The 25,900-nt window shown below is 43.8% G+C and overlaps 1 protein-coding gene across 1 annotated transcript; it reads right to left on the bottom strand.

The window, feature by feature from the left end:
- Positions 1-272: 272 nt before the first annotated feature.
- Positions 273-25,760, bottom strand: LOC129199623 (potassium voltage-gated channel subfamily A member 6-like). Its single transcript, XM_054810407.1, has 3 exons — positions 19,521-25,760; positions 19,128-19,214; positions 273-2,781 (listed from the first exon to the last, which is right to left on the bottom strand). Exon 1 carries the CDS (start codon positions 25,634-25,636, stop codon positions 24,071-24,073), a length of 1,566 nt encoding a protein of 521 aa, XP_054666382.1. The 5' UTR covers positions 25,637-25,760; the 3' UTR covers positions 273-2,781; positions 19,128-19,214; positions 19,521-24,070.
- Between the last annotated feature and the right edge of the window lie 140 nt (positions 25,761-25,900).

Consider the following 25,900-nt stretch of genomic DNA (forward strand, 5'->3'; position numbering starts at 1 on the left):
CATAGTGTCAAGCTACAAGAAAACAAATGCTGTAATTTGGAGATTACCAGAGAACACTCCCAGCTACGGTGAGCCTGATGGAGCAAGTTAGCTCTCCTGGGAGGTGGCAACATTTAGAGAAGTGTCTGAGTCAGCTTTGAGTTTGCCTAGGTTTCCAACAAGACACAGAATCTGGCAGATCCACATCAAATACTTCATATGAACATCATAAAGCCCAAGAGTTCAACCAGTCCTTTTGACATTAAAAACACAGCACACTTTAAAAAATATTTGTTTTATTCATATGTCTAGCCTATTTAACAGTGGATCACACTGGTAGGAACAATCACAAATATCTAGTTACATGGTTTCATCAGGTTCTGGCCTGTGCAATGTTGAGTCAAGCATGTATTATGGCATCACCAATAAAGACAATGATTGCTGTTCAAAGCTCAGTTGAGTCCCATCTTCTTGGTCAATTTTCAAGCCCAGTAACTTCTCCTCCCACCACATGTGGGATTCTCTACAAAGAATTTGTATTCTCAAAGTCTGAATCCAGAAAACTGGATTTTCACTCCATTTTCAATGCTCCATCTAAAAATTCTGTTTACCTCACATACTTTATTTGAAAGCCTTCAGGTTTTCAGTGCAACAAACAAACAAAAAAACCCTACCATCCACAATTTCTCAGAAATGTTGGACCAGATTTGTGTAAATCAGTCTAGTTCCAATAAGGGAGCTGGAATTACTTAGCTCACCACATGATCTGGCCTGAAAATCCCAACTGTCTTCCTTGAAATAATGCATCAGAGCAAGGTTTCACAGCAAAAGAAAACTAACATCCCTGCTGTTTGTGCTGGCACACAGTATGGTCTAAAGTCTCTGACCTTCTCAGACTTCTGCAGCATATTCACACCTTTCTAAAGGCAGCCTGCACTTAGGGTGAGTCTGAAGACAACTGCCCTTGCAAGAAGGGTCCATGGCAGCTCTGGCTACCCATAGTCAGCCACATGGCTTTGCCACACAGATCAAGGTAGACAGTGACTCAGGGAAGTCCCACATTGCAAGCTGGCCTGCACTAAGATATATAGTAGGTCTCTGTATTGTTTGTGCAGAAAAACAATACGAACGTGGAGCCAACGTTGCCTCCTAAGAACTGTGGGCTCACATCCACGCTCAGGACTACTGGGCAGACCTGCTCCAAATGCATCTTTGGATCTGGCACCTCACAGTTTCTTTAAGCCCAGTCCTATAAGCCTGTTCGAGTCACAGATAGTCATGAAGTCACAGGTCATCAGGGGATCAGACCCTCAGCCAGCAACCATGAGGAGGTATTAAAGTCCTCGCCTGTTACAGATGCCAAGAGCTGCCAAATTGGAGTGAGCTCCCTTCTACCTCTTTTCAGTCACACATTGACTGGGATGACTGCCAGTCAGGCTAAAAGTCACTCATAAAGATGTACAGGGTGCTATTGATAAGGGGTCCTGGGGAAGTTGGGTGCCCTGCATCCATCAGAGTACCCTCTTAAAATCCCAGTTGTCATGCTCAGAGTACCCTTTACTCCACTCTTCCTCTCAATCTCTCCCCTCCCAGAACCAATTCTCTCTTCCCACCCTCCCACTCTTCTATGCAAAGAGCTGGAAACATGCACAGGGTAGGGTCCACCTTTGATTATGGAGTTTTGGCTGCACGGCTGACCTTTGCCGCTGCCAATGGGAGGGCAGTCCAGGCCAGAGCATCCCTCTCTGCCCTTCACTTTTCAGTGCTAATTGGGTTTTCCATCAGTTTCAGCATGGCACAGCGTGGACTTGTAGAGCTTGAAAAGCAACAGAGGTTTTTATCACAATGGTGCAATGGGAGAAGACTTCAGAGCTTTTTCTGGGAATGCTGTGTACAATTATATTACATTTTCAGAACTATTTGGCTATTGTGCCTTTTAAATCACATAAAAGACTACGAACAGTGCTATTTCAGTGAAACTCTCTAAAGCCACTGAAACTAAGCCACTACCTGCTTTAAGGCAGGCAATGGACTCACATGTTCACAACAAGAATTGACTGTACATACGCTAAAGCAAGACACTTCATAGGTAAGTAAGAAATACCTCTAGTTTGGGCCCATCCTTTAGATATCAGATATTATGCATGAACAGGATGATTTTTTTACTTGTAGAGCTATTTTAAACATCTACCATTTATCCGAGTTATGAAACCACGGTTTTAAAAAGCACAGTAATTCAGGACCAAAAGACAGGCAAACAAATGGACAGACTTTGGCCACTTTTTCAATTCTCTAGAGAAAGCTATTTGCTCTTCTAAGGGCTGACCTTATGCATTTGCCAGAACTGGATCCTCCACTTGAAAAAAGGTTTAAAGTAAGTTTCAGTAACAGAGTCTTCTGGAGGTGCCCTGTGTCCATTTCCAGCTTCCCACAGGACTCGGTGCTTGTCTGGGGCTTTTGACGAACAGCTCATAAATTGCTGCTATTTAGCCACCGGAAATTGAATCCTGATTTATTTAGTTTTCTCAGAAATGAGACACATTTGAATCTTGTATGGGATTCTCCCTGCCTCCTCCCTCCAACCATTGTTCACATCTAGTTTCAGTTTCCTGGAACTGACAGTGTTAACTCCTTTAAAAACAACAGCAGCAAGAAAATCACAATGCAAGGAAAACAGTTTCCTGTCCATAAATGTTGTATTCCCTGTGCACAGGGAAACTTCACCAACTCTACAGTAAGCAGATGCAACAATCTCTTTTGCAGTATCCTGGCATGACAGCCTTGCAGCATCCAGAATCCAGCCTAATAAGAAAAAAAAAAATGTTACATGTTAAAAAAATGCCCAAAACAAACATGTTATTTTGCAAGGATCACAGTTAAGACATGTCAGCCTAAGGGTTCATTTCTTAATGAGAATGATTGATGGAACTGAATCTGAGATATCTTGTCAATAAAACTGCAGCTGGCTATAATGGAAAGTGCTATTTTTCCTTGCTTACCTTGATGCCTAGTGGGATTTGATTTATGGGGGATTTTTCCTTACAACTGCTGGAATTATAGACATCTCTTCTTTCATGAGATGAAATATGAGTATTAGAAGGTTGGAAAGTTTGGTAGGATGCTTTGCAGTGCTGTGCTGCTCCAAGGACAGACACCCAAGGTCTAATCTTTACTATAACTGGGACTTTGTTACATTCCTATAGCTGTTTTCTTGCTGTATAATTTTAAGTCCTTTTAAGACAGATCTATATTAACAATTTGGCTTATAAGCCTCTTCCTCCATGCCAGGGTCAAGAAAGTCTATCAGAGCAGAGGGATTTATTTATTTATTTATTTTTAAACAGATATGAAATTATTTATAGAGGCAACGAATAGAAAATGTGTTGGGTCTGCAAGGAATTTTCTTCATTTAGAGACTCCTCCATTGTCACACTTTGATGCAGTCCACTCTAGCTGCACAGGTATGTCCGTGCCGGTGACACACAAAATCTAAAGGGCTATTCATAAGTTATTAAAAATATCTGCAGTCCTCCACAACAAAGAAGAGAGAAAGGGAAGACAAGTGACTGGAATAAATGTGGCACTTGGGCATTCCTAAATTGGTCAAACTCTGTTACAATCTGAAAAGTCACATAACATTTTCTCATAAAGCAAGCAATATGTTTTTCTCTCTGCATGTCAGCAGTGGAAAGTTTCAATTCTGCCAGTCTAACATGCCCCGAAAAGTTACCTATTGCATTTTTCCTTACACAGGATGGTTTATGTGTTCCTATGACACACAGATAGGTTGTGATATTAAATTAATCACTTTAGGACTCTCGAGTGCTAAACAAAACTTTGAGGTCCCAACTTAATTTATTTGTGTGAGTAGTTGACAGGGCTAATCATGAACTTAAAGAAGTTAAGCATGTGCCTGCCTAAATGCTATGAGTAGCTCAAGCCTTGCATTGCAATGAATTTACATTGTTTATATTTTTACACAGTATTTTCTACCTAGACAATTCCTGTGAGCCTATGGGTCAGGATTAAAGGGAGGGCTGGGGCAGGGGACATCACAGTGGGGGTCTGCTACAGGCCACCTGACCAGGGAGACCGAGCAGATGAGGCCCTCTGTAGGCAGATAGGAGCAGCCTCACACTCACAAGCCCTGGTCCTTATGGGGGACTTCAACCACCCTGACATCTGTTGGAGGGACAACACAGCAGAGCACAAGCAGTCCAGGAAGTTCCTGGAATGTGTTGATGACAAGTTTCTCCTCCAAGTGACAGAGGAGCCCACGAGGAGAGGCGCCATGCTGGACCTTGTTCTCACCAACAAGGAGGGCCTGGCAGGGGACGTGAAGCTCAAGGGCAGCTTTAGCTGCAGTGACCACGAAATGGTGGAATTCAGGATCCTCAGGGCAGCGAGGAGGGCGCACAGCAAGCTCACTACCCTGGACTTCAGGAGAGCAGACTTTGGCCTCTTCAGGGATCTGCTTGGTAGAATACCATGGGACAAAGCCCTGGAAGGAAGAGGGGCCCAAGACAGCTGGCTAATATTCAAGGGTGACCTCCTCCAAGCTCAGGAGCGATGCATCCCAACAAAGAGGAAGTCAAGCAAGCCCCCACGGATGAACAAGGAGCTCCTGGGCAAACACAAAAAGGAAGCCTACAGAGGGTGGAAGCAAGGGCAGGTAGCCTGGGAAGAATACAGAGAAACTGTCCGAGCAGCCAGGGATCAGGTTAGGAAAGCCAAAGCCCTGATAGAAATTAGTCTGGCCAGGGATGTCAAGGACAACAAGAAAAGCTTCTATAGATATGTTAGTGATAAGAGGAGGACGAGGGAAAATGTGGGTCCCCTCCGGAATGAAACGGGCGACCTGGTTACCCAGGATATGGAGAAGGCTGCGGTACTCAATGACATCTTTGCCTCAATCTTCACTGGGAAATGCTTGAGCCACACTGCCTGGGTTGCAGAAGGCAGGGACCGGGAGAATGCAGAATCGCCCACTGTAGGAGAAGATCAGGTTCGAGACTATCTAAGGAACCTGAAGGTGCACAAGTCCATGGGACCTGATGAGATACATCCGCGGGTCTTGAGGGAACTGGCGGATGAAGTGGCCAGGCCATTCTCCATCACATTTGAGAAGTCCTGGCAGTCTGGCGAAGTTCCCACCGACTGGAAGAGGGGGAACATAACCCCCATTTTTAAGAAGGGAAAAAAGGAAGACCCAGGGAACTACAGGCCTGTCAGTCTCACCTCTGTGCCTGGCAAGATTATGGAGCAGACCCTCCTAGAGACTATGCTCAGGCACATGGAAAATAAGGAGGTGATTGGTGACAGCCAACACAGCTTCACTAGGGGCAAATCGTGCCTGACAGACTTGGTGGCCTTCTATGATGGGGTGACAGCATCAATAGATAAGGGAAGGGCAACTGATATCTATCTGGACTTGTGCAAGGCATTTGACACTGTCCCGCATGACATCCCTGTCTCTGAATTGGAGAGACATGGATTCAATGGATGGACCACTCGGCGGATAAGGAATTGGCTGGATGGTCACACTCAAAGAGCTGTGGTCAACGGCTCAATGTCCAAGTGGAGAACGGTGATGAGTGGTGTTCTTCAGGGGTTGGTACTGGGACCGGCACTGTTCACTGTTTATGGTTCGTAAATTTATTTAGTAAGGCTCCTTAGCAGCAAACAAGACTCCTCTTGCACTGGAAGTATTGCATGGTTAAGGTATGTAATGTCATCTGCCTGTCCAAAGTAAGGATTATGCAAAATTTAAAAACAATAGCAATAGAAATGGTCCCAGTAAATAAAAAGAGGCCTGACATATACAGGTTTTTGAGTTTAGCACGAAAAATTATCTTGAATTATTTGCAAATCCAAAACCCCAAATCTAATTTTTTCTGGACTACCTTTCATCAAATGTTCTACAAACAAAGCAGCTGCAGGGATCAAACACTACAGCATTAAGCAGATGTCTAAAAACAGCTCAGAAAGTATAACTGATTACTGTATAGTCATTCAACATTGAAAATATTGTGAAAAACCCAAACAGTATGGCCACAGGACAGCAAAACTGACATTTGAAATCTTTCAAATAAGTGAGGGATTAGATACTATAATACAGAAGTGGAGGACTGACATGAAACCAGGGGCCAGATCCAAGTTTATAATAGTGTTTGGAAGCACCATTAAAATAATGATTGCTATCACTCACACAGAGAAAGCGATAGGAAAGATTTTGATTAAGCCAGAAGAATGGCAGATGGACCAAAGAGGATTTTTCTATGCCTACAATTCTATAAATGCAAAAGTAATAAAGTATCTTAAAGGAACTGACATGAAGTAAGGCAACTGTTGAAGCATAAGATAAATGAAATACTAAAGTACTCCTTGCCAGCCTATGACTTACTCATTACTCAGTTATTGCTTACTTACTTTTGAATACTATTGTAATATAAAGTACACAACTAAACCAAGAATTTCCAAAGTAGCCAGTGACATCGTATGCTCAGCTTGACACTCTAAAGGGACTGAATTTCAGATAGGAGAATGCAGATCTTATGCAGGCATCCAGAAACAAAACCTACTACTTTGCTGCCATTTTTTAAAATGTGGGCCTCATATACGTGTAGAGGGATGCAAAGGATTAATTTTGGGGATGCATTTCTCTAGCCGTATTGCCCTTAATTTTGAGAGTCTGATACTGATGCCTAAATTCATAGTAAATAGCTCCTAACTCCTCAATGAGGCTTTCTGAAACCAGTGACATGAAAAAATGGAATATGCTCTGGAATGGGATCTAAACTTGCCTGTGCAATTTTTCAACCCCATTTCAGACACCTTTATACTTTCAAAAGATGCAATAATCCTCATATTTTAAAAAAAATGAAAAACCTGCTGCCTCCTGCTACCGTGCAAGTTCCTTGAATCCTTCTCAATGATGACAGATGCAATCCCATTCAAATTATATGTGTAAGCAAGAGGGAGATGTACACATAGGAACAAATACTGGCAAGTTAACTGAGAATAATTTAAGGCTTTGAGTGTCTTTGACATAGTGGAAAACACTAGGGATAGCAAAAATGTAAGGAAAGTTACTTTGAGCGGATGTAACTCCACTGAAGCAAATTATACTCGCTTTCATTATGATAAAGAGACATATGTGGCAGCCAGGCTATTATACTGTGCAAGGATAAGGGAGAGGTGATTAAACAGACCAGATCCAATGTATTTATAGTACCCATCATAAAACAGAGAAGCAATAAAGAGCAACAGAATTATGAAGCAAGCAGCTCTGTTTCTAATGAGAGGATAAAGCTGCCAAGTCCTTCCAGTGTCCCGCTACAGCAAAGGAAAACAGTGGACATATAAAATCAGCTGATGTTACAGTTCAGGTGGAAAGATGCAGCACTGCCTCACATGAGATTGGTAGTTTTAGCTTGACTGAGTGAATCAAAGTATTCAAGGAAATTCCCAATATTCCATCATCCTTCCTCAAATTAAATCCTCAGTTTAACCCCTCCACAGTGCTGGCCTTACGCAACTCGCACTTTTTCCCCTTCTTAACTCTGTTATCTCAGAGACGTTACCACTGTTGTTCATGGGCTCAGCCTTGGCCAGGGGCGGGTCCATCTTGGAGCCGGCTGGCGTTGGCTCTATCAGACATGGGGGAAGCTTCTAGCAGCTTCTCACAGAAGCCACCCCTGTAGCCTACCCGCTACCAAAACCTTGCCACACAAACCCAGTACAATAACAAAACAAGTTAGATCCACCAGGTTGTTGGTGGAAAAACTCTCACCCAGGAAAGAAGGAAGAAGCGAGCTCCACTCCAAGGAGTGTTCTGGAGCCATAATTCCTCTTCTGCATCATTAATCCTACGTCCCATGAAGCATCAGCAGCAAGGAGAGCATCCTGCTGCAGCCCCTAAACCGGCCTCCTCTGATCTCTGGTGGCCAGAGGACTCTCCTAGCAGTGTGGGTCCTGCTCACTGCACAATAAGGAACTGCCTTTTCTCTCATGTCTTGTAAGAGCCAGTTCATCCTCAGCTTAAAAAAAGAGGCAGTATGTCTGTTATTGGGGGAGGTTTCTGCCCTGTGAGTCCTGCTTCTGCACAGCCAGGGTGTAGAGCTTCATGAAAGTGCAAGGTTCATGACACACCCCAGTGCTGGCTATCTAGGTAGCTCTCCAGTAGCAAAGGAAACTTCTTAAATACTTTAAATGCCGAGGCAGGCAACTCCCCTCATGCAAACGGAGCCTTCACGGCCAAACTCCCCTCTGCCACAAGCTGCCAATACCCGATCGTGGTGCAGGGTCGCACATCCAAGTGTTGCCTTGTTAAATACCTCCGTGGCCCACAGGATGGCACTGTGCCACCCTACAAACTCGTCACCGGCTTTTGGTGGCGTTTCCTGACAGCAAGAGTCAGTATAAGACAGACTTTTTCAGATCACAGGTTTTCCCCTTGAATTTTCAGGCTTTCCAGAATTCAGCATAATTCTACAGATTCTCCCATGCCGGCACACCAGCTGATCCTCTGTGTCTTTGCTCAGAAAGTTCACCATCTGCTTTCTGTGGGCATTTTGCTTGAATAAACAACAGTAAGCTCAACCCCAAAAAGGGTTAGCCTAGTAGCTACACAGCAACCTCCAGAACAACTGCTGCTTTTTGCTGCTGAGAAATTGTATTTGGTAAGCCTGAAAATAATTGATAACAGCTATTGCTTACAACACGCTTTATATGTTCAAAGTGCTGTAAAAAACCAAATTCAGTTAACAGTCTTGCTAATTACCACCATCATTTGCATTCTACTTAAGATCACCGCAAAAGCTTAGTAACCCGCAGCTATCAAACATGGACTGAAGGGGGCTCAAGGCTTTACATGCACACGCATGGACACATTTGACACATACACTCCGGCTCGATTGATACAGCATCCACACAGTTTCACGATCCTCTCCTATTTATGGGTCAAAGATGGAGCCAAACCATAAACATTAAAATTTGGACCATGCATCAGATTTCAAAGCCTTCTCAACAGTGTCTGAGGATCCTAAGACACAGGGTTTAGATTTTTCCCTTGACTCTCAAAGCATCCCTTCAAGAAAAATATTCTGGAAGAACTGCAGAGTCAACAATTTCAAATTAAAATTCAACAAGACATGCTTATCAAATTTTTTGAAAATGATCATCGAGGTCAATTATTTCAGCTTAAAGTAGCTGAGAAGATGAAGTAACTTGAGTTTTACTCAACTTGAGTCTAACCTTGCTTATCAGCTTTAACTTCAGCTGCTAGCCATTGCTAAAGCCTTATCTGTTTTATTTTCATTGTTGTTTTAAATGCTTTTTTGCAGTATGGATATACCCAGGGAACCAGCACACAAAATCACAACAAAATATTAGAGCTGGGTCTACAACAGAGGCAAAGACAACAGTTGCTAAGGACAACAGGCTGCTGGGAACAGCAAAACGGCCATCATCCTGCCGTCTGCTCTGCTTATACTCGAGCCCTGGGAAGCCAGGATCGCAGCTGCTGCTGAGAAATGTGGAAAGGGGCTTGGGGACAAGGAAACTGCTGCCATGGTTGTGGCAGTGGTAACAGTCTTCTCCACTCCTTACCTCTCCCCTCCTCCCAAGGGTCTCCAGGGGCCCTCTGTCTCAGCTTTCCTTTCTCTCTCTCTGTTCCTCCCCAAGGCTTAGCTCTGGTCCCACATATGCAGCAATACTTAATTTTGCCTTCACAGCTGAGACGTATCGGGCTGGCATGGTAAAACATTAATAAACTGAGAGAAACCACATTAATTTATAGTAAAGTCGCCATGCTTTGTTGAAGTCATGGAGTTAAAGGAAAGCACCGTGAGGGAAGGCATTGCTTTGGTGGACTCCACAGTTGGAGGTGTGAATGGAGGTGGCATGGTGCACATCAAACGTTAAAGGGATTACCAGAGCAACAGTCACTTGGAGACAAGGAGTGTCATCAAAAACAGCAATGTAAATACAAGCAGCAAGTTGATTTACAGTTCTCCAAGTCCCCAAGAAGTGGGTGATTTGGGTTCAAAGGATCTTTTGCTGCTGTCATTCTTTCACTGTCAAGTACTAATCCAGCTTAGAGCAAGAGGCAGGATTTTCAAATGTGCTTGCTACTGGTCCAACTTTGTTTACTAAAATCACTAGAAAAAAATCCCAATGGCCATGGTGTGGTTATGCTTTAACAGGCATTTTTTTTTTAAGTGCTATCTTCTACCAAACTTCTGGGAGTGAGATTCATACTATCTTCTGAGTGTCTGGCTGATTAGTTAAGTATTTATACTCCCACTATAGTCACCTGAAGACCCAGTAGTCAGGTTTATGATTATTGATGGAAAGCATGCAAAGACGTCTAGGGGCATAGGGAAATACTAACAGAGGCAGTGTCACTGAAGCAATAAAGAGGGTCAACATCCCATTTATTCTGTTTGCAGCTGTGAAAATAATAATGCTCTTTATGGAAGTTACAACCATGTGAAATCAGAAACAGGCTTACAGAGAAGATGACTGGAGGTCACACAGTAACCAGCTGCCCCAGCTGCAAACCTAAGACCAACTTCCCAGCTATGCCTCACACCATCTGCTTGTGATTCCCAGCAGGAAAAAGGGTCATTTGCATTATCTGGAGAAACATGAGTTTACCAATGAATACATTGATTGTTCCTATAGATCCTTATCAGCGATAAACACCCAACTGCATGCTGAGGAGACTAAGACTTTATTTCCCTTCTACAGCTTGGGGAAATTGAGGCACAGGAAAAATGAAATGTCAGATCCATACCAGATCCAGACCCAGAATGTGCCTGTGAACCTCAGTCTGTCCACAGATCGTTATGGTGCTGTGTTAGATCAGACAGTCAAAACTCAAAACATTCAAATGGGAACTTTAGTTACGCTTCGAGACACTGAATTTTCAAGGTAACAGGTCTCATTTCCTAACCATATGGAAAATTGACCATCTGAAAAACTAAAGACTTCCAAAGCACCCTGTACCATCCTGCCTAGCTGGCATCAGAAGAAAAATGTGCTGATGTATGAATACCAGCTGAGAATTTGGCTCCACTTACCTGAAACCAACTCTCTGCATCAGTAGGGGTGTTAAAATATTCTGGACATCAAGAAAACTCTTCATGCATCATGGTGGGCCCAAAGACATGACAATGGTCCCTCTCCAAAAATTTAAGTGACTCAGGCAACTAAATAGGCTATAGGACAGGAAGGAATTTGCAAGAGGATTCATCTGGGCCTTTTCACATATGCTTGCTTCTGAATCACCAATACATGACTAAATATAAACCATGAGGAGCCATAACTGCTATTCAATGTATCCTCGTATTTGTCTGAAAGACCGTAAAGGAACGAAAACTATAAAAGCATTTAGGAGGATTAGTTCTTAACAATGCCAGTGAAAATCTATAAAAAAAATGATCTTGCCAGATTCACAGTGCAGATTTGACTGCTCAGTACCAGTGAGCTGCTAGCATCCAAATCACCTTCATGCTTGGAGAGCTAATACAAATCTATGAGGAGAGATGGTGAATTCCTCCCATCTCCAGCATATTTTCTTCTGCTGCTTTAATACCTTGGTCCCTGATAGCAATTCAAGGGGTGAAAAAAGAAAAACCTGCATAAATTTACTTCTTTTGGACTAGCTGTGAAAAGTTGATGTCAGCCTCTTATCTCCATGGCACATTCAACGGGCTTTCAATTTACCTTGCAGTAAGTCAGCTCTGGGCTTTGTCAGATAGAAATATTTTGCACGCCTTTAATTATAAGGCAGTCTGTAAGGGAACAGAGAGTCACGAATAAGGGAATTGCACTGAGTATTTTGTGTCTGAGCCTGAAAAATAGAAATCAGATCGGCATGGCCAAAGCATGGGCCCAAAGCCAACACAGAGCTAGGTAACAGCAGGACTTGTTAGCATTTGGATATTCCATGAGTGTCATGCACAGGGCCAAGTGTTTTTCTGTGTGTGTTTGATCCTCACTGTCCATATGTTAGTTACTACTGTTATGACAGTAATACAGCACAGCGTCCTTAGGGAGTAGGGGTCTCCAGCTGTGCCTGACATTATATAGGTATTAGGTAAGAGATGGGGCACACTCAAAAAGATCCACCTTTCTAAATGGTTTAGGAAAAAGGAGCAACTAAATGACGTAATACAGTCTCGTTTTATTGCCGAGGCACTGAGATATGTGAGACATCCAAAGATCAAGTGAAAAAACTGGGCACTGTCCCCTTGACTCCAAGTCCAATATTTAATTACAAGCCCTTCCTTATTAAGTGGTCTCTTAACTAATGAAAAGCTGTATGCAAGCTTTTGATGCAACTGACTAATAAGCAGAAAAGCCAGGGCCAGAACTACCAGTGGGTGGTTTTTCTGCTACGTAGGCTACATGATTGGGGGATGGAGGATGGAGAGGAAAGCTGCATCAGTCTCTAAAACCCATCACAGCTATATCACAGCTGCAGCTGCCTTGATCAATATGCATTCAGACATCTTCTATGGAAATGTTGATTAACGGTTACTATGCAAAGAAGAGCTCACTACTTATCTTCTCTGAAATCCACTTATCTAAGTGATAATGGCAGTTCTGAAATCTGTGCAGTTTTTGTTTTTTAAAGAGTAGAAGAATAAAGGTAAATAAGGAAGTAAGCTATAGCACAGTGCAGATAGCACCTTCTACTTTCATTCTTCTTCCCAATAAATCCAGAAAACTATCAGTAATCTTTTTTCCCCCTATTACATAATCTATGAGTAAAAAGATCCCAAAAGATTACCTGCTGAGTGGAAACAGAGAGAGGTCAGAATTCATAATGACACATTCTAGCAAGTCACACTGCATTGTAAAAGCAGTCTTGGCTCATTAAACAACTTTTTTCTTCTGCAGGTTTTCCAGTTGCAGAAGAGAACAACTGGCTTGCCTCAGCAATAGCCGAAGGACTAGAACATTCCTTCTGTCACTCCTAATGTGTGTTGTAGGATCCATACCATTTGGTCTACCATTTCATCTCTTTTGGAGCACCTGAATATCAGCTAACTGAATGCAAGGAAGTAACAGGGCTGGCGCTGGAGCCACACTGCTAGTAAGCAGGAACAACCAATGGCTACCACTACACTGCTTGGAAAAAAGTTTTTTAAAAATAGACTCTCCTACACTCTGGACAATTCCCCCCCGCCCCTTCAAAAACAACGAAAAACCCCCAAACAAATCCACATTATATCTGTCATTTTAGATCAAAGCAAAAAAGACATAAATGCAAAATTTTGCATTTTACCTTGTTTACATATATTTCCTTAAAAAAATAATCTTAAAAAGCAAAAACATTCAGAACATTAAGAAAATTACCACACACATTACAAAATTTCCAGAACATGCATTTTGTAAAGAATATAAAAATGAGCCAAAATGAAACTCCTCTCGCAATCATTGCTGATTTTGAGGAAGGGGCATCTTTTGATGGAAGTATGGCCTACAGAAATGTTTGCAATGCACTGTAGAAAACTGTAATAGATCATCAGATAACAGACTAATGGATAAGCAATAGTGAATACCCCCAAAGTGTTTTTGAAAGTCACTCTGCCATCTCCAAGGACAAACTACAACGATCAATTGCTTTGTGGGTATTAGTTCGTAAGCGTGAAAGCCCATAGTCTACAGCACTAAAAGGAATGTACCTGACAGTACTACTTCTGATACATTAAAATTGCAGCATAATTCAGAGCTTGAGAAATAAATGATATATTTGTGGTACTTATTTAAAGAAAAATTACAGTGATAAAGTAGATGTTGTAAGTTCAGCCATCTAACACCAAATGGGACTAATAGGTAAAATATCTACTCTGTACCTTTCTATTTTATGTACTGATGATGAAGGGGGATTCAAACATAAAGCAGGTCTGTTTCTCCATCACTGACAAGGGAGTTGTGCATAGAGCTCCTTACTGCTTAATGGCAGCACTACCCTTAAAAATGTAAACCCATTATGAGAATGCAGGTCTTGACTGAGGAAGGTTTAAAACTGAAGCATGGAAAAGGCAAATAGGGTCAGAACTTGGTCACAAGACCACGTTAGTGTTTCACACATTGGATGGATAGAGTATTCTTGAGCTGTTTGCAATGCAAAGCCAAAAAAAAAGAGTATGGGTAAATACTATTTATGCATAAATAAATCAGACTGGCTGGAAGGCCAAGAATACAAAGATTTGTTCTGTAGCACTAAAGAAGGAGTCATGGGATCTGCTCATTTAGACTCTTGCTTTCCTTCCACTCGCCACAGCTAACTGTGCCTTATTCTGTTCCTACTATAAAATCAAAATGTAATAATGCTCTTTCACCATTGGAAAGTTCTTCAAGCTCCAAGGAGGTATATGCAATTTTAACCGTATAAGCTCTTTGACCAGCTTTTTGCTCTGTGTTTGTGTGGTGATCGCTGCAGTAGGATCTTCACCATTAATGCGTTACATGCATCAAGACAAATGCTCTGTACACAATGGCACTGCACATGATGTAACGACAGTAAATTAAGAAGCATTTAAACATATGCTGATGGCGGTTTCTTCCATCAATTTCGAAGTGAACTGAGCTCAGAAGCAGATGTGACACTGTGTTCGTGGTTCAAATTAAACTCATTGGCTCACTCTATATTTGCTATAATTCCTTTCTAATTTGGCTTACTGCCATAACTCAAGAAATGATGCCAAACACTTAGGACAACCCCTTAAGACAATTTATGGACAACTGGATTCATGTGCATCATCCTGCTAATATCATTGATAAAGCTCAAGCGGTGTCCATATTCACATGCTTTCATAATGTGCATGGTTATTCGTAAAATTTCCTTTGCTTTGCCTTTTTTTTTTTGTTCTACTTAAAGGAGAAAAAGCAGAGCTAAGTCAAAGTTAAAGAGCAGAGCTATACAGAGAGAGATATAAATCACAAGATGATGGTTTCCTCACAGAAGTGAACAAAGAGCAGCAACAAGCTAGAAAGCTCAAGGACAAAGTATAAGGAATAGATTCTTCTTGGCACTTTTGTGATAAATGGGTGAAGCTCCCACCTTGGTCAATGGTCTATCTGCAGAGCTGAAAGGGATATTTTGCCACTTTTCCACAGGATGAAATGAACTGAAAGAGGTAAGGGAGGAAATGTGAAGCTTTATTCTGTCTCTGTCAGAACGGTGCCTGGAATAGGAAATTACTCTGCTAACCTCTTCAGGTTAGAGTGGCCATTGTTATCAGCTGCTCTGACCTTCCGTTCAACAAAAGTTGTTGAAGATCATGCATTGCTGTTGATTTCTGCATCCAAATCAGATAATTTGGCTGATAATCTGCAGCAGAGCTGGTTCAAGGCTTTTCTCAAAATTAGGTGCAATGCACTTGTTCCTGTGATTCCAGGGAGACCACAGTAGTGAGGAATTAGCAGAGACCCCAGGAAGGAGGAAGGTCAGCATAGAGCTGGAGAGCTCAGGACAGGGAGAAAGGACCAGACAAGGTCAGCAGAGGTTCCAGGTTGAGGGGAAGAGCAGTGAACAGAGATTGTTGGTTTTTTAAAGGGCATGAACTTCCTCTCTGTCTTCAGACTAGCTCATAGAGTGATCTGGTAAACCCTGCCCCATCCTACCCCACTCTTAGGACTTATTCTATGATTCTATGACTTTTCTTGCCCCAGTCCCACAGAGAAAAAAACACCTCCCAAGACTCACAGCTCCTCCCCTAGTTCACCCTCCTACCCACACATCCAAAGTATTAAATAATAAAATCACCAGGATTTGGCATTTTATAGCTAAGTGGGTGCAGTATGGCAAATGAGCTGGAGCGCATAGGAAATGAGGGAAGATCTTACAATTTCTCATCTATTTAGCATCTCAGAGACATCCTGGCTGTAGGAGAGGATTCTAGTAGACAAAGTCACTGAACTCAGGCTACTTCCATTGCATGTAACTACTTCCGTATTATCCCTTTTAGAAATTTAACAAAGTCCATCTGAAAAGAAAAATTTGGGTTTTGCCTTCATTTCTCCTAGTCAACCTGGAATGAGCTTTCATTTCTCCTTCTTTGTCTGTTATATTAGAAATCACCTTCTTCTTTCCAGGGTAAATTTGTTCATAGCCAGTTTATGCTCTATTGTTCAAACACCAACATTGCCTTTTAGCTTAAATAGCTCTTATCTCTTTTGGCTACTCTGCCCCCACTATTTTTGTAACTATAGGTCTTGTCAATCTTTTGCTGGCCTAGAAAAATCAGGCTGTTCCAGCTTCCTCCTGCAAAGCAGTTTCCATTCACCTGATCATTCTTGCTGTTCTTCCGTGCATCCTGCCTGACCAAATTTAGGTCACCAAAAATGCACGCAGCATTCCAGATGAGGCCTTACAGAATTAACATTTCCCAGGTGGTACTAAACATGCTCCTTCTGAGACTTTCAAAGACTTGCACCTGCAATTTTTATGGCTGCGTTACTCTGGTGCTACAGTAAGTGGCACTGGTTCTCTGGCTGGTCTTAGCACCTCCAATGTTTCTTTTTGTCTGTCTTCCCCAACTGATAAGCTTGCCACCAAAATCCCTATCACAACTTTAATTTCTGTGCTATTTAATATCTTTCAATTTCTTTAAGTCAATTATTCAGACATCTAGTTCTGTGTCCTAATCCACAGTCTTGATGATGACGCTTAGGTTGCTTCATTGCTAAATTTTATAGTCTCAGCTCTACTGCTAATATTTTAAACAATCCTAGGACTAATCCTTGAGGAACTCCTTTAAGAAACTCCATCCTGTCTCATACTGCTTATTTACTCTGTTCTTTACCGACTATTCACCCTCATGTGCCCCATCTGAAGTGGTATTTTTCCATACAGCATGCTAATGGCTTTTATATGAAGCTTTTTGTCCAGTTTCAGGGACAGCGTCACTGAGATCAGCAGGAAAGAAGTAGCCCCATTTGTTTAAACTTAGTGTTCCCTGAAAATGTAGGCTCTGAAGCCAGCAGATGTATAGCAAACCTGCCAGGACTGCAACAATTTTCACATGGCCATAACAGCAAAAAACTGTAGGAGGGGTAGTTTGTCTCCATGTCTACTTCTGCTACCCTTCTGTTATTATATTACATAAGACTTGCAATTACATTTCTTTAGCTTAAAAACTCTGTCTCCTTGGAGAACATATCCAAGCAAGGGAAAGCTGATGGAAATTGGAATGGGAAAGCGGTCAAGAATCTAGGACCAGCACCTGCTCCATTCAGCACGGGGAATCTGGTGACCATGCACACCCCACACCAGCCTGACTTCTGGTCCAGCCAGGCACGTGAGCATGATGTCAAGGACACAAAAGAGCTGAGCATGGCAGAGTGCACAAGCTCTCACCTTCCCCTTATGGCATGGTAATGGTGCACCTTCCTGAGAGCGCTGTAGCAGATAAGCAAACAAAAAGACTGTGGTCCAATTCTGCTTTCACCGGGGATAAATTTGGAGTCACTTCACTGACGTCAGCGGAGTTATTCCAGAATTGCACCAGTGTAAAAGAGGGCAGCATCTGCTTCCTGAAAATGGATGCCATCAAGCTAATTGAAAACAACAGATGCATCAACGAGCAGCAAGAGGAGACTGCAATGTTCCAGTTTTCTTGTAAAATACGATTTAATTTCTCTCCAGAGAATATAAGAGAATAAACCAATATGTAGTCTAAACGCTAAATCTTCTGTTGGTGTAAAATTTTATACAATCTTTTAGGTGAATGGACCAATGTGTATCTACAACACCTAAAGAGATCTATTCTAGACATCTGCCTTTACAGCCCTCTTCTTTGGGCCTGATTCTTCTCTCACAGTTACTTAACTTAGGAGTCACACCATTTACTTCCTTAAGGATACATTTATGTAACCTCAGGCAGAGAACAGAATCGAGACCCCAATTTTCTTTAAATAAGCAATAGCTACAATACCAATTAAATTTGGTAATGTAATTGGTAAATTTGGTAATTAAATTGGTATATTTGTGATTTATAGCACTTTTTGACAAAGGGTCTTCCAAAGCTTTACACCACTGAGTAAATATTTTTATATCCATTTAGTGACTGTGAAGCCAAAGGACTTACTGAACTTTCAATGATATTTTGTACGAAGACAAAGGTTTCCCATGAGTCTTGTTTCTAATGAATAGGCAACATGGCTTCAGCATTTTAGGGTGACCATGGAAGTTGATAAGCATTTTCCCTCCTTTAAATCCTTTCCTTTCTTTCACTAAGAAAAAATCATACACAGGAAAGTTCCATCTATTGCTTCAGCCCCTCTTAATTTGCACTACAGACGACATGGCTAATTCCTGTGGTGAATGTTTATCAATGAATGTTTATGCTTTAGGAATGTAAATTCCACACTGATCACAGTTACGTGTTTCCAAAAGTGTAAAACTATGCTGTAATATTCAAGTTCTTGTGCCAGCCAACAAGCCCCAGACAGACTTCCCTGGAGCAAGTGAAAACCCAGCCAGCCAGTTAGGCAAGGCATATAGAATTCACGTGTACTAACATAAGCTACGCGGGAAATCAATATTACTGCAGTCCCTATCCGCTATCCCCAAAAAACATTCTTCTGGGTTTGTTTCCCTGACTAGAGTCTTGCCTGGTTTAGGACCTGACCCTGCACAAGAAGAGTTCCTTCTTGTAATTAATGGGAAATTTCATCACCAACTGTCTTTGGTAGCAGCTAAGGACACTCAGCATTCACTGGCAATTGTTCATTTTATCAGAGGATTAAGTCTTTTCATCCTGCAAGCACCTGCTCCCCTCCTTAACTTTATGTGTAAAGCAGATCACTGCAAGTCGGGGATTCAACTGCGAGCCTGCTGATAATATGGCTACAAATGTCTTCAGAATAGGATTTGTCTAGAGTGTGAGCTCCAAAGAGCAAAGATGAAGAGCTCAGACTGTGCTTTCCATTACAGCAATGTAAATACAGCTATCTTGTGCTTACAGGGCTGCAGCTAAGGGCAGAATCTTGTTTAGTCTTAAACTTCTCTATGAATTCGTCTGCACATTTCCATCATTGAGGAAAATAAAAATAAAATGCTGCTGCTCTTATTTTTGTCAATATAAACTTAAAGAGAAGCTTAATTTTTCTGAGTTTGGTAGACTTACTTGGACTCAAGTCAGATGAGAGCTTTTGGGAAAGCTGTGGTTAACTCCTGCTGTAATCTGCAGATCCTTCCCTGATGTAAACAGGACCTCAAGAGAAGAACAAACAAAAATAAGCATTTTAGCAAATAGTACATATGTTTTGACTTGATGCAGAATATTGAAGTTGGAGCCCAATATAAATCAAGGTAGTTGTACTAAATGGAGTTTTGCCAACTTGAATCAGCAGATGGTGAGGATCTGGCTCATACTATATTTTTGTAGTTTATAATTATCTTTCTTCACCTAGAACCAGATTCTCCCTTTAGGCTGCAAATCTTAATTAGGAAATCCTTCCTCATTAATTGCAAGAAACTTAGCCATTAATTTCACAGAAGAAAGAGAAACCTTACCTACCTCTGCTATAGCAGCAGATGCTGGAGCTGTTTGTTCCTTTGGTTTTAGGGATGATGCTCTTCTTTCCATCACAGTATGGAAGACACTTCAGTCCTTACCCTGTCTCTTGCTGCCCTGAATTTCCTTTATACCCATTCTTCTTTATCTCCATAGGGGTCTCTGCATGCTGAACGAGGGGGCCTAGGAGAAAACACCAAGTCCAGTCCCCTTCGCCCCCACAGCTGCTCTAGCAATGAATTTTTATCTGTGAAAGCTGGATCAAAAGAATAGGGCCAAAACAGAAAATTGCTCAAAAATCCCAAATTGCAACATTTTCCAAACAAGAGCAGAACAGGCATTTCATCTTGGAGGTACGTCCAGGAATCCATCAGTGATGTAGCCTTTGAAATATCACAAAGCAGCTCTTCATGCCTTTCCTGCTTACAGTTTTTCCTGTAGTTGGTAAGTTGTGGATAAAAAAAGGTGTCCTCAGTAAAATTCTTCCTTTCCTTCCTTCCCCATCTCCAGCAAGATGATTTCTGCCCTGTCCTGCTTTGGTGCAAAACATCCTGTGGGAAAATTATCTGGGGAACTGATTGTCACAGCCAAGGGTTCAGGAAGGAGCAATAGTCTCTTCCACAGCAAAACTATCTCCTAGTGAGATTGTTGGAAGAGGAGTCTCTGTTTTTCTAACGCGATGCCTTAGCTTGTATTCCTTGTCACAGGGCACCCAGATGACTCTACATTCACAGGCCAGTTGCCCCTCAGCTCCTTGACTGTGAGTGCTCAGATTGTCCTTCACACACTCCCCACCTCTCTGTATGCAAGGATACACAAATAAAATCCCTTCCCATCTCCTGGTTTGCACTTTCCGCTTCCAAATGCTGATAACTGTCTGTCTGGAGTTGGACAGAACAGTTGTATATGATACAAGGATCATCTTCAGTAAGGAGAGAAAACAGCTGTAAAGAAAAGGTGCCAATATCTGAAAACTAAAAATATTCAACGAGTGCTTTTGCTTGTAGCCACAGTCACAGGGTAGAGAGAAACAGTCTGGGAGGTTGTTATGGAAACAAGTCCCTGGAGGTGCCTGCTTTGCTTCACGAGGATGCACTCTGCCTTCAGAAGGAAATAGCTAGACAGACAGATTTGTATTTCGAACATCCAGGAGTAAGTGCTAAGGGCTGAGAACTTGAGGTAAGATTTTTGAAAGCATCTCTGTGATTCAGTGACATGAGTCCTCTGTAAAGTCAGTGGCCCGGGTGCCACTATGTCACTTCGGTCACTTGAAAGGCTCCTTAATAAAAATGTCAAATTCCATAAGTTCTGTAATATATAGTGTTATTGATGACTCTGGGACCTCACTGCCTTGCTTTTCAGGAGCTGCTTAGAGAAGGATTTACATGCCCAAATGAAAGTCCATAGGTTACACTTGCCAAGTTTCTGTTGGCTTTTTATATTTCTCTTAGCTCCAACACAGAAAACCCAGGAAGGAACCACCTGTTTTACCCATTTTCATCTGCACTTTCTTTTCAGAACTGAAAAATGTGGATCGCAAAAAACTGCACAAAACTGACTGTTTGCAACAAAGTTCCTTTGCACCAGTGCTTTGTGTATGCACGTATGTGCATGCACATTCCTGCGGGCAGACAACACTCCAGCTAGAAACTCACTGCTGAATTTCACCTGAGCGCAGGAAATCTCTTTACAAAAGCATCTCTGTAAGACACATTGAGATTATACTACCAGTAATTTGTTTCACATCTTTTCTTGCCGGAGTCTCCATGCCCAGCCGTCTGTCATGCTGGTTGGGAGAACAACCTGTTCTGAGCAGGGAGGGCTCCTGCCTGGCAGGAGCAATGGGGTCAGGCCCAAGGGAAGAAACGAGCACGGGAATTTTCTGACGTAGGCTCAGTGTGCCTCATGCCTCCTCCTGAACTCGTGCTTAACCTGAGTTTTTTATATCTTACTTTGGGGAAACTTTTATCAGCTGATACACTCAGGCATAAAATAACCCCAAACATGGGCATTCTGCGAGGAGACAGCAGCAGCCTTGAAACATCCCTCTTAAATAGCAGATTCTTTTGCTAGTTTCTAGTGCATCTGCTAGAGCAACACAAAATTTGAAGAAGAGTCACTCTCTTGTGCTCACAGAAAAGATTTCATTATAGTGACCCTGAAACACAGCTAAAAACAACAACAGCTTTTTGCTGAATTAACGCAATGACCAAGACAACTTTCTACACAAAATCAACAGAGATGCCACCACGCTGATCCTTCCTCAGTCCCACATATTCACCAGGATTACTTACCCACTGGCTGGTTACATGCTTCAAGGGATACAGAATGGCTCCCAAGGCCCAGACCTTCACAGACATTTGCCTCAGTCCCAATGCACCACAGCGGAATTAGGCACCTATGTATTCAGGCAATCTCCTCTCAGCTATAGAGCCCTCAACATATCACACTTGTGTCTCCCAGACTGACCTGCAGTAACCGAGACAAGTGGCATTTTGCTAGTGACTTCAGTGAGAGAGAGAACAGAGGTTTTAATATAATGGTTGTGCGCTGACCCCAAGGGAGATCCCTGTGTATTAAAAACCTTTGAGAAAACAACGGGACTCTGGAGAAATGCAGCAGTTAGAATTTACACAAACAGCTTCTACTGTACGATCAGGACCCAGATGAGGAGAGGCCACAATAAAAGCACTCTAGGCACAGAGCCAGATCTCAAGGCGATGAAAAACAAGCAGGGTAACAAAGATGCAAACAGATCCCATCTCACAACCAGTTCTATAGCCAATTCTGACTATATTAAAGTATATACCTTTAGCATTTTTACCCTTATGGTTGAAAATTATAATATATACATATACATAAAATGTATTCTTGATATTATGTCTGGTTTATGTATTACATGTGTCACATGCAATATGTAGTACATTCTAATATGCATATCATACAGTATGATGCAAGGCATTAATGGCTGCCTTTGCTTTCATACACATGCACACATGTGAATGCAGAATACACACTTAGAGTTAAAACAAGAAAGACTTTTCCTTGCAGGAAAACTTGCCAATAGAATCTGAAAGCATCCATTTCCCCTTCTTACCTACTGGCAGCATTTGAAACATTTTAAAGTTAGATGTAAGGCAGAGCTGATTAAAAAAAATGAAATGCTCTGGGAAGCAAAATGTGCATCTTAAGATGCAAATCTCTGGTCCCTTGGCAAACCCAGCACTGCAGGCTAAGTTACGTTTTTTGCATTGCTAGCATAAGTTGCGTTCATAAAACCTAGTGCATGCAAAAGACATTGCTGTGCCTTCTATCCATGAAATACCAGGAACTGGCTAGATCAGTAAAACAGCAAAAGCATCTCTTCAAGGCTAGCTGTTTTTCCCCTCATTTGAAAAGTCTGGGGTATGCTGTTGGGTTTGTGCAGATGGCTTAGGGAAGTTTGTATCCGTGCCAATCTCAATCTCAAATGTTGACACACTTACCCTGGGGCAATTTATGCCTGTTACCCGCTAAATCAGTGAAATCTTCAGACAGCACAGGTGCAGCTGTCTGTGGTTGAGGGTTTTCAGCAGTGTCAACAAAATACCAACATGCAAACTTCCCTCAGCTATACAAACACAATAAAAATGCAGTGGAGTCAATTGCTCTCACATGCCTGAATACAGAACTGGATATCTGAAGCATAAACTACATCTCATTAAACGCTATTGTGTGGAGATAAACTGAGAAGATAACAAATGAATTTACTCAAATGTGCCTTGCATCAGAAGGCGCTTACCACTATGAAAATTAAGTTGGTACTATAAAAGCCTATTAACATCAGGGCACTGGCATCAATAAGGCTGAAATAAGCTCAACACAGAGAACCTTCACCAAGCCTGTTGATTTCTCTAAGTCTGTTTTTGATAAATGGTATATGGTCACAAGCAACGAAGAGCTTTTAGATCTATGCACCTTTTTTAAAAACACAAACCAAGAGGATCTTTAGCATGCCAGGCACTGCAAAGAAGGAAGGCATCTGCTTGCTGACTTTCCCCTACAGCTGCAGAACTCACTGTGCTGCTGGCTACAGCGTTTCCATTATTCAAAGGCAATGGCATGGCAGGCGTGACTGATCCCACAGCCAAGGGCACTGCGCTGGCACAGGAACTAAGGGCACAGCTTGAGCCAGATGTTTGTAGCCCCTTTAACCATTTACTCCCTGCCGAATCTTTCAGCTGAAGCAGGGCTTCTCTGCTAGTGGAGTAGAAAGGCTAGGTTTCAGAGCAACTATTGGCTTAAAGCAGTCTTCAAACACAGAGAAAGAAATTCACGAGGCAGTGGGGGATGACAGCTAGCACTCCACAGAATAAAGCTAGAACATTTCTGGCTGCACACGGTAATGAGAAACAGCAAATCAGGACAGAAGAGCCCATTATCACAATCATTCTGTTTACGGTATCACAATTCACAGTCTGGCATGTAAATGCTGAATAGATCCAGCTGCTAGTGGGAAGACGGCTGTGCAGCAGCTTGCAGCTCTGTGTCTGGACCCAGGATAACAAAACTGATCACACCTCTGTCAGTATTTTCTTCTCTTTATAACCCTGGTTGTTGGGAGGAATGAAGTTGGAATATTTCATGGATTCCAGGTCTTCTGCTTCCAGGAATTCAGATTTGCTGAGAGATTGATTACTGTCACCTTTCTTGGGCTCAGAGAAGGGTGACTGCTGCTGGCCGCAGGTGACATGGGTGTACTGGCATTGCTCTTCGTGGTCAGTCTCTCGGTGGTAGAAGTAGTTGAAGTTGGACACGATGACAGGGACAGGGAGGGCGATGGTGAGCACACCCGCGATGGCACACAAGGAGCCCACAATCTTGCCACCAATTGTCATGGGATACATGTCCCCATAGCCCACGGTGGTCATGGACACCACCGCCCACCAAAAAGCATCAGGGATGCTGGTGAACAGGGAGTCAGGGTCATCAGTCTCTGCAAAGTAGACAGCACTGGAGAAGAGGATAACCCCAATAAAGAGAAAGAAGATGAGAAGGCCAAGCTCCCTCATGCTGGCCTGGAGAGTCTTCCCCAATATCTGCAGCCCCTTGGAGTGCCTGGAGAGCTTGAAGATCCTGAAGACCCTGACCAGGCGGATGACCCTGAGGATGGCCAGGGACATGGCTTGCTGCTGGCCACCATTGTTGCTGCTGCTGCCGGGCTGCTGCTTCTGCTGCTGCTGCTGGGCCAGCTCAGTGCCCAGGGTGATGAAGTAGGGGATGATGGCCACAATGTCGATGATGTTCATGATATTGCGGGAGAACTCGGGCTTGCTGGGGCAGGCGAAGAAGCGGACGAGGAGCTCAAAGGAGAACCAGATGATGCACAGGGTCTCGATGAGGAAGAAGGGGTCGGTGAAGAAGGGGCCGGCGCCGGCGGCGGGGCGCAGGGGCGGCGGAGTCCCGCTCGGCGGCGGCGGCGGCGGCGGCAGCAGCAGCAGCGCCTCGTCGCCGGGCGGCGCCGGCTCCCCGAAGCCGGGCTGGGGGCCTTTGGGCTCCTGGCGAAACTCGGGCAGGGTCTCCAGGCAGAAAATGACGATGGAGATGAGAATGACCAGCACGGAGACGATGGCGATGGCCCGGGCCGGCCCGGAGCTCTCGGGATACTCAAAGAGCAGCCAGACCTGGCGCTGGAAGTGGTGCTGGGGCAGGGGCTTCTCCTCCTCTTGAATGAAGCCCTCGTCCTCTCGGAAGGTCTCGATGGCCTCCTGGCCCAGCTGATAAAAGCGGATCTCCTCCAGGAAGATGTCGAGGGGGACATGGACCGGCCGGCGGAGCCTCCCCCCGGACTGGTAGTAGTAAAGGATGGCGTCGAAGCTGGGCCGGTTGCGGTCGAAGAAGTACTCGTTGCGGAGCGGGTCGAAGTAGCGCACCCGGCGGCTGGGGTCGCCCAGCAGCGTGTCGGGGAAGATGGAGAGGGTCCGCAGCTGCGTCTCGAACCGCAGCCCCGAGATGTTGATCACCAGCCGCTCGCTGCTGCAGCAGCTGCCGCCGCTCCGCTCGTCGCCCGGCGCCTCCGCCTCCGCCTCGCCGCCGCCCGCCCGCGGGGCCGCCAGCGCCAGCGGCTCCTCCGCCCGCATCCCGCCCGCTCTGCCCCGCGTCTCGCCGCCGCCACCGCCTCGCTCCCTCGCCTTCAGCGGGCGGCGCCGCCGCCTGCCGCCATCCGCCCGCCGCCCCGCCGCCGCCGCCGCCCGCCGCCCCGCGCCCCGCCTGTTGCGCCTCGGTGCGGCCGCGCTCCCCCGGCGGCTCCGCGGAGCTCCCGGCGCGGCGCAGCTCCTCCTCAGGCTCCGGTCCCGACCCCGGCTCCGGCGTGCTCTGCCCCGCGCTGGGGCACCGCGCTGCTG

The sequence above is a fragment of the Grus americana genome, chromosome 1 (genome assembly GCF_028858705.1).
Source record: "Grus americana isolate bGruAme1 chromosome 1, bGruAme1.mat, whole genome shotgun sequence".
Classification (NCBI taxonomy): domain Eukaryota; kingdom Metazoa; phylum Chordata; class Aves; order Gruiformes; family Gruidae; genus Grus; species Grus americana.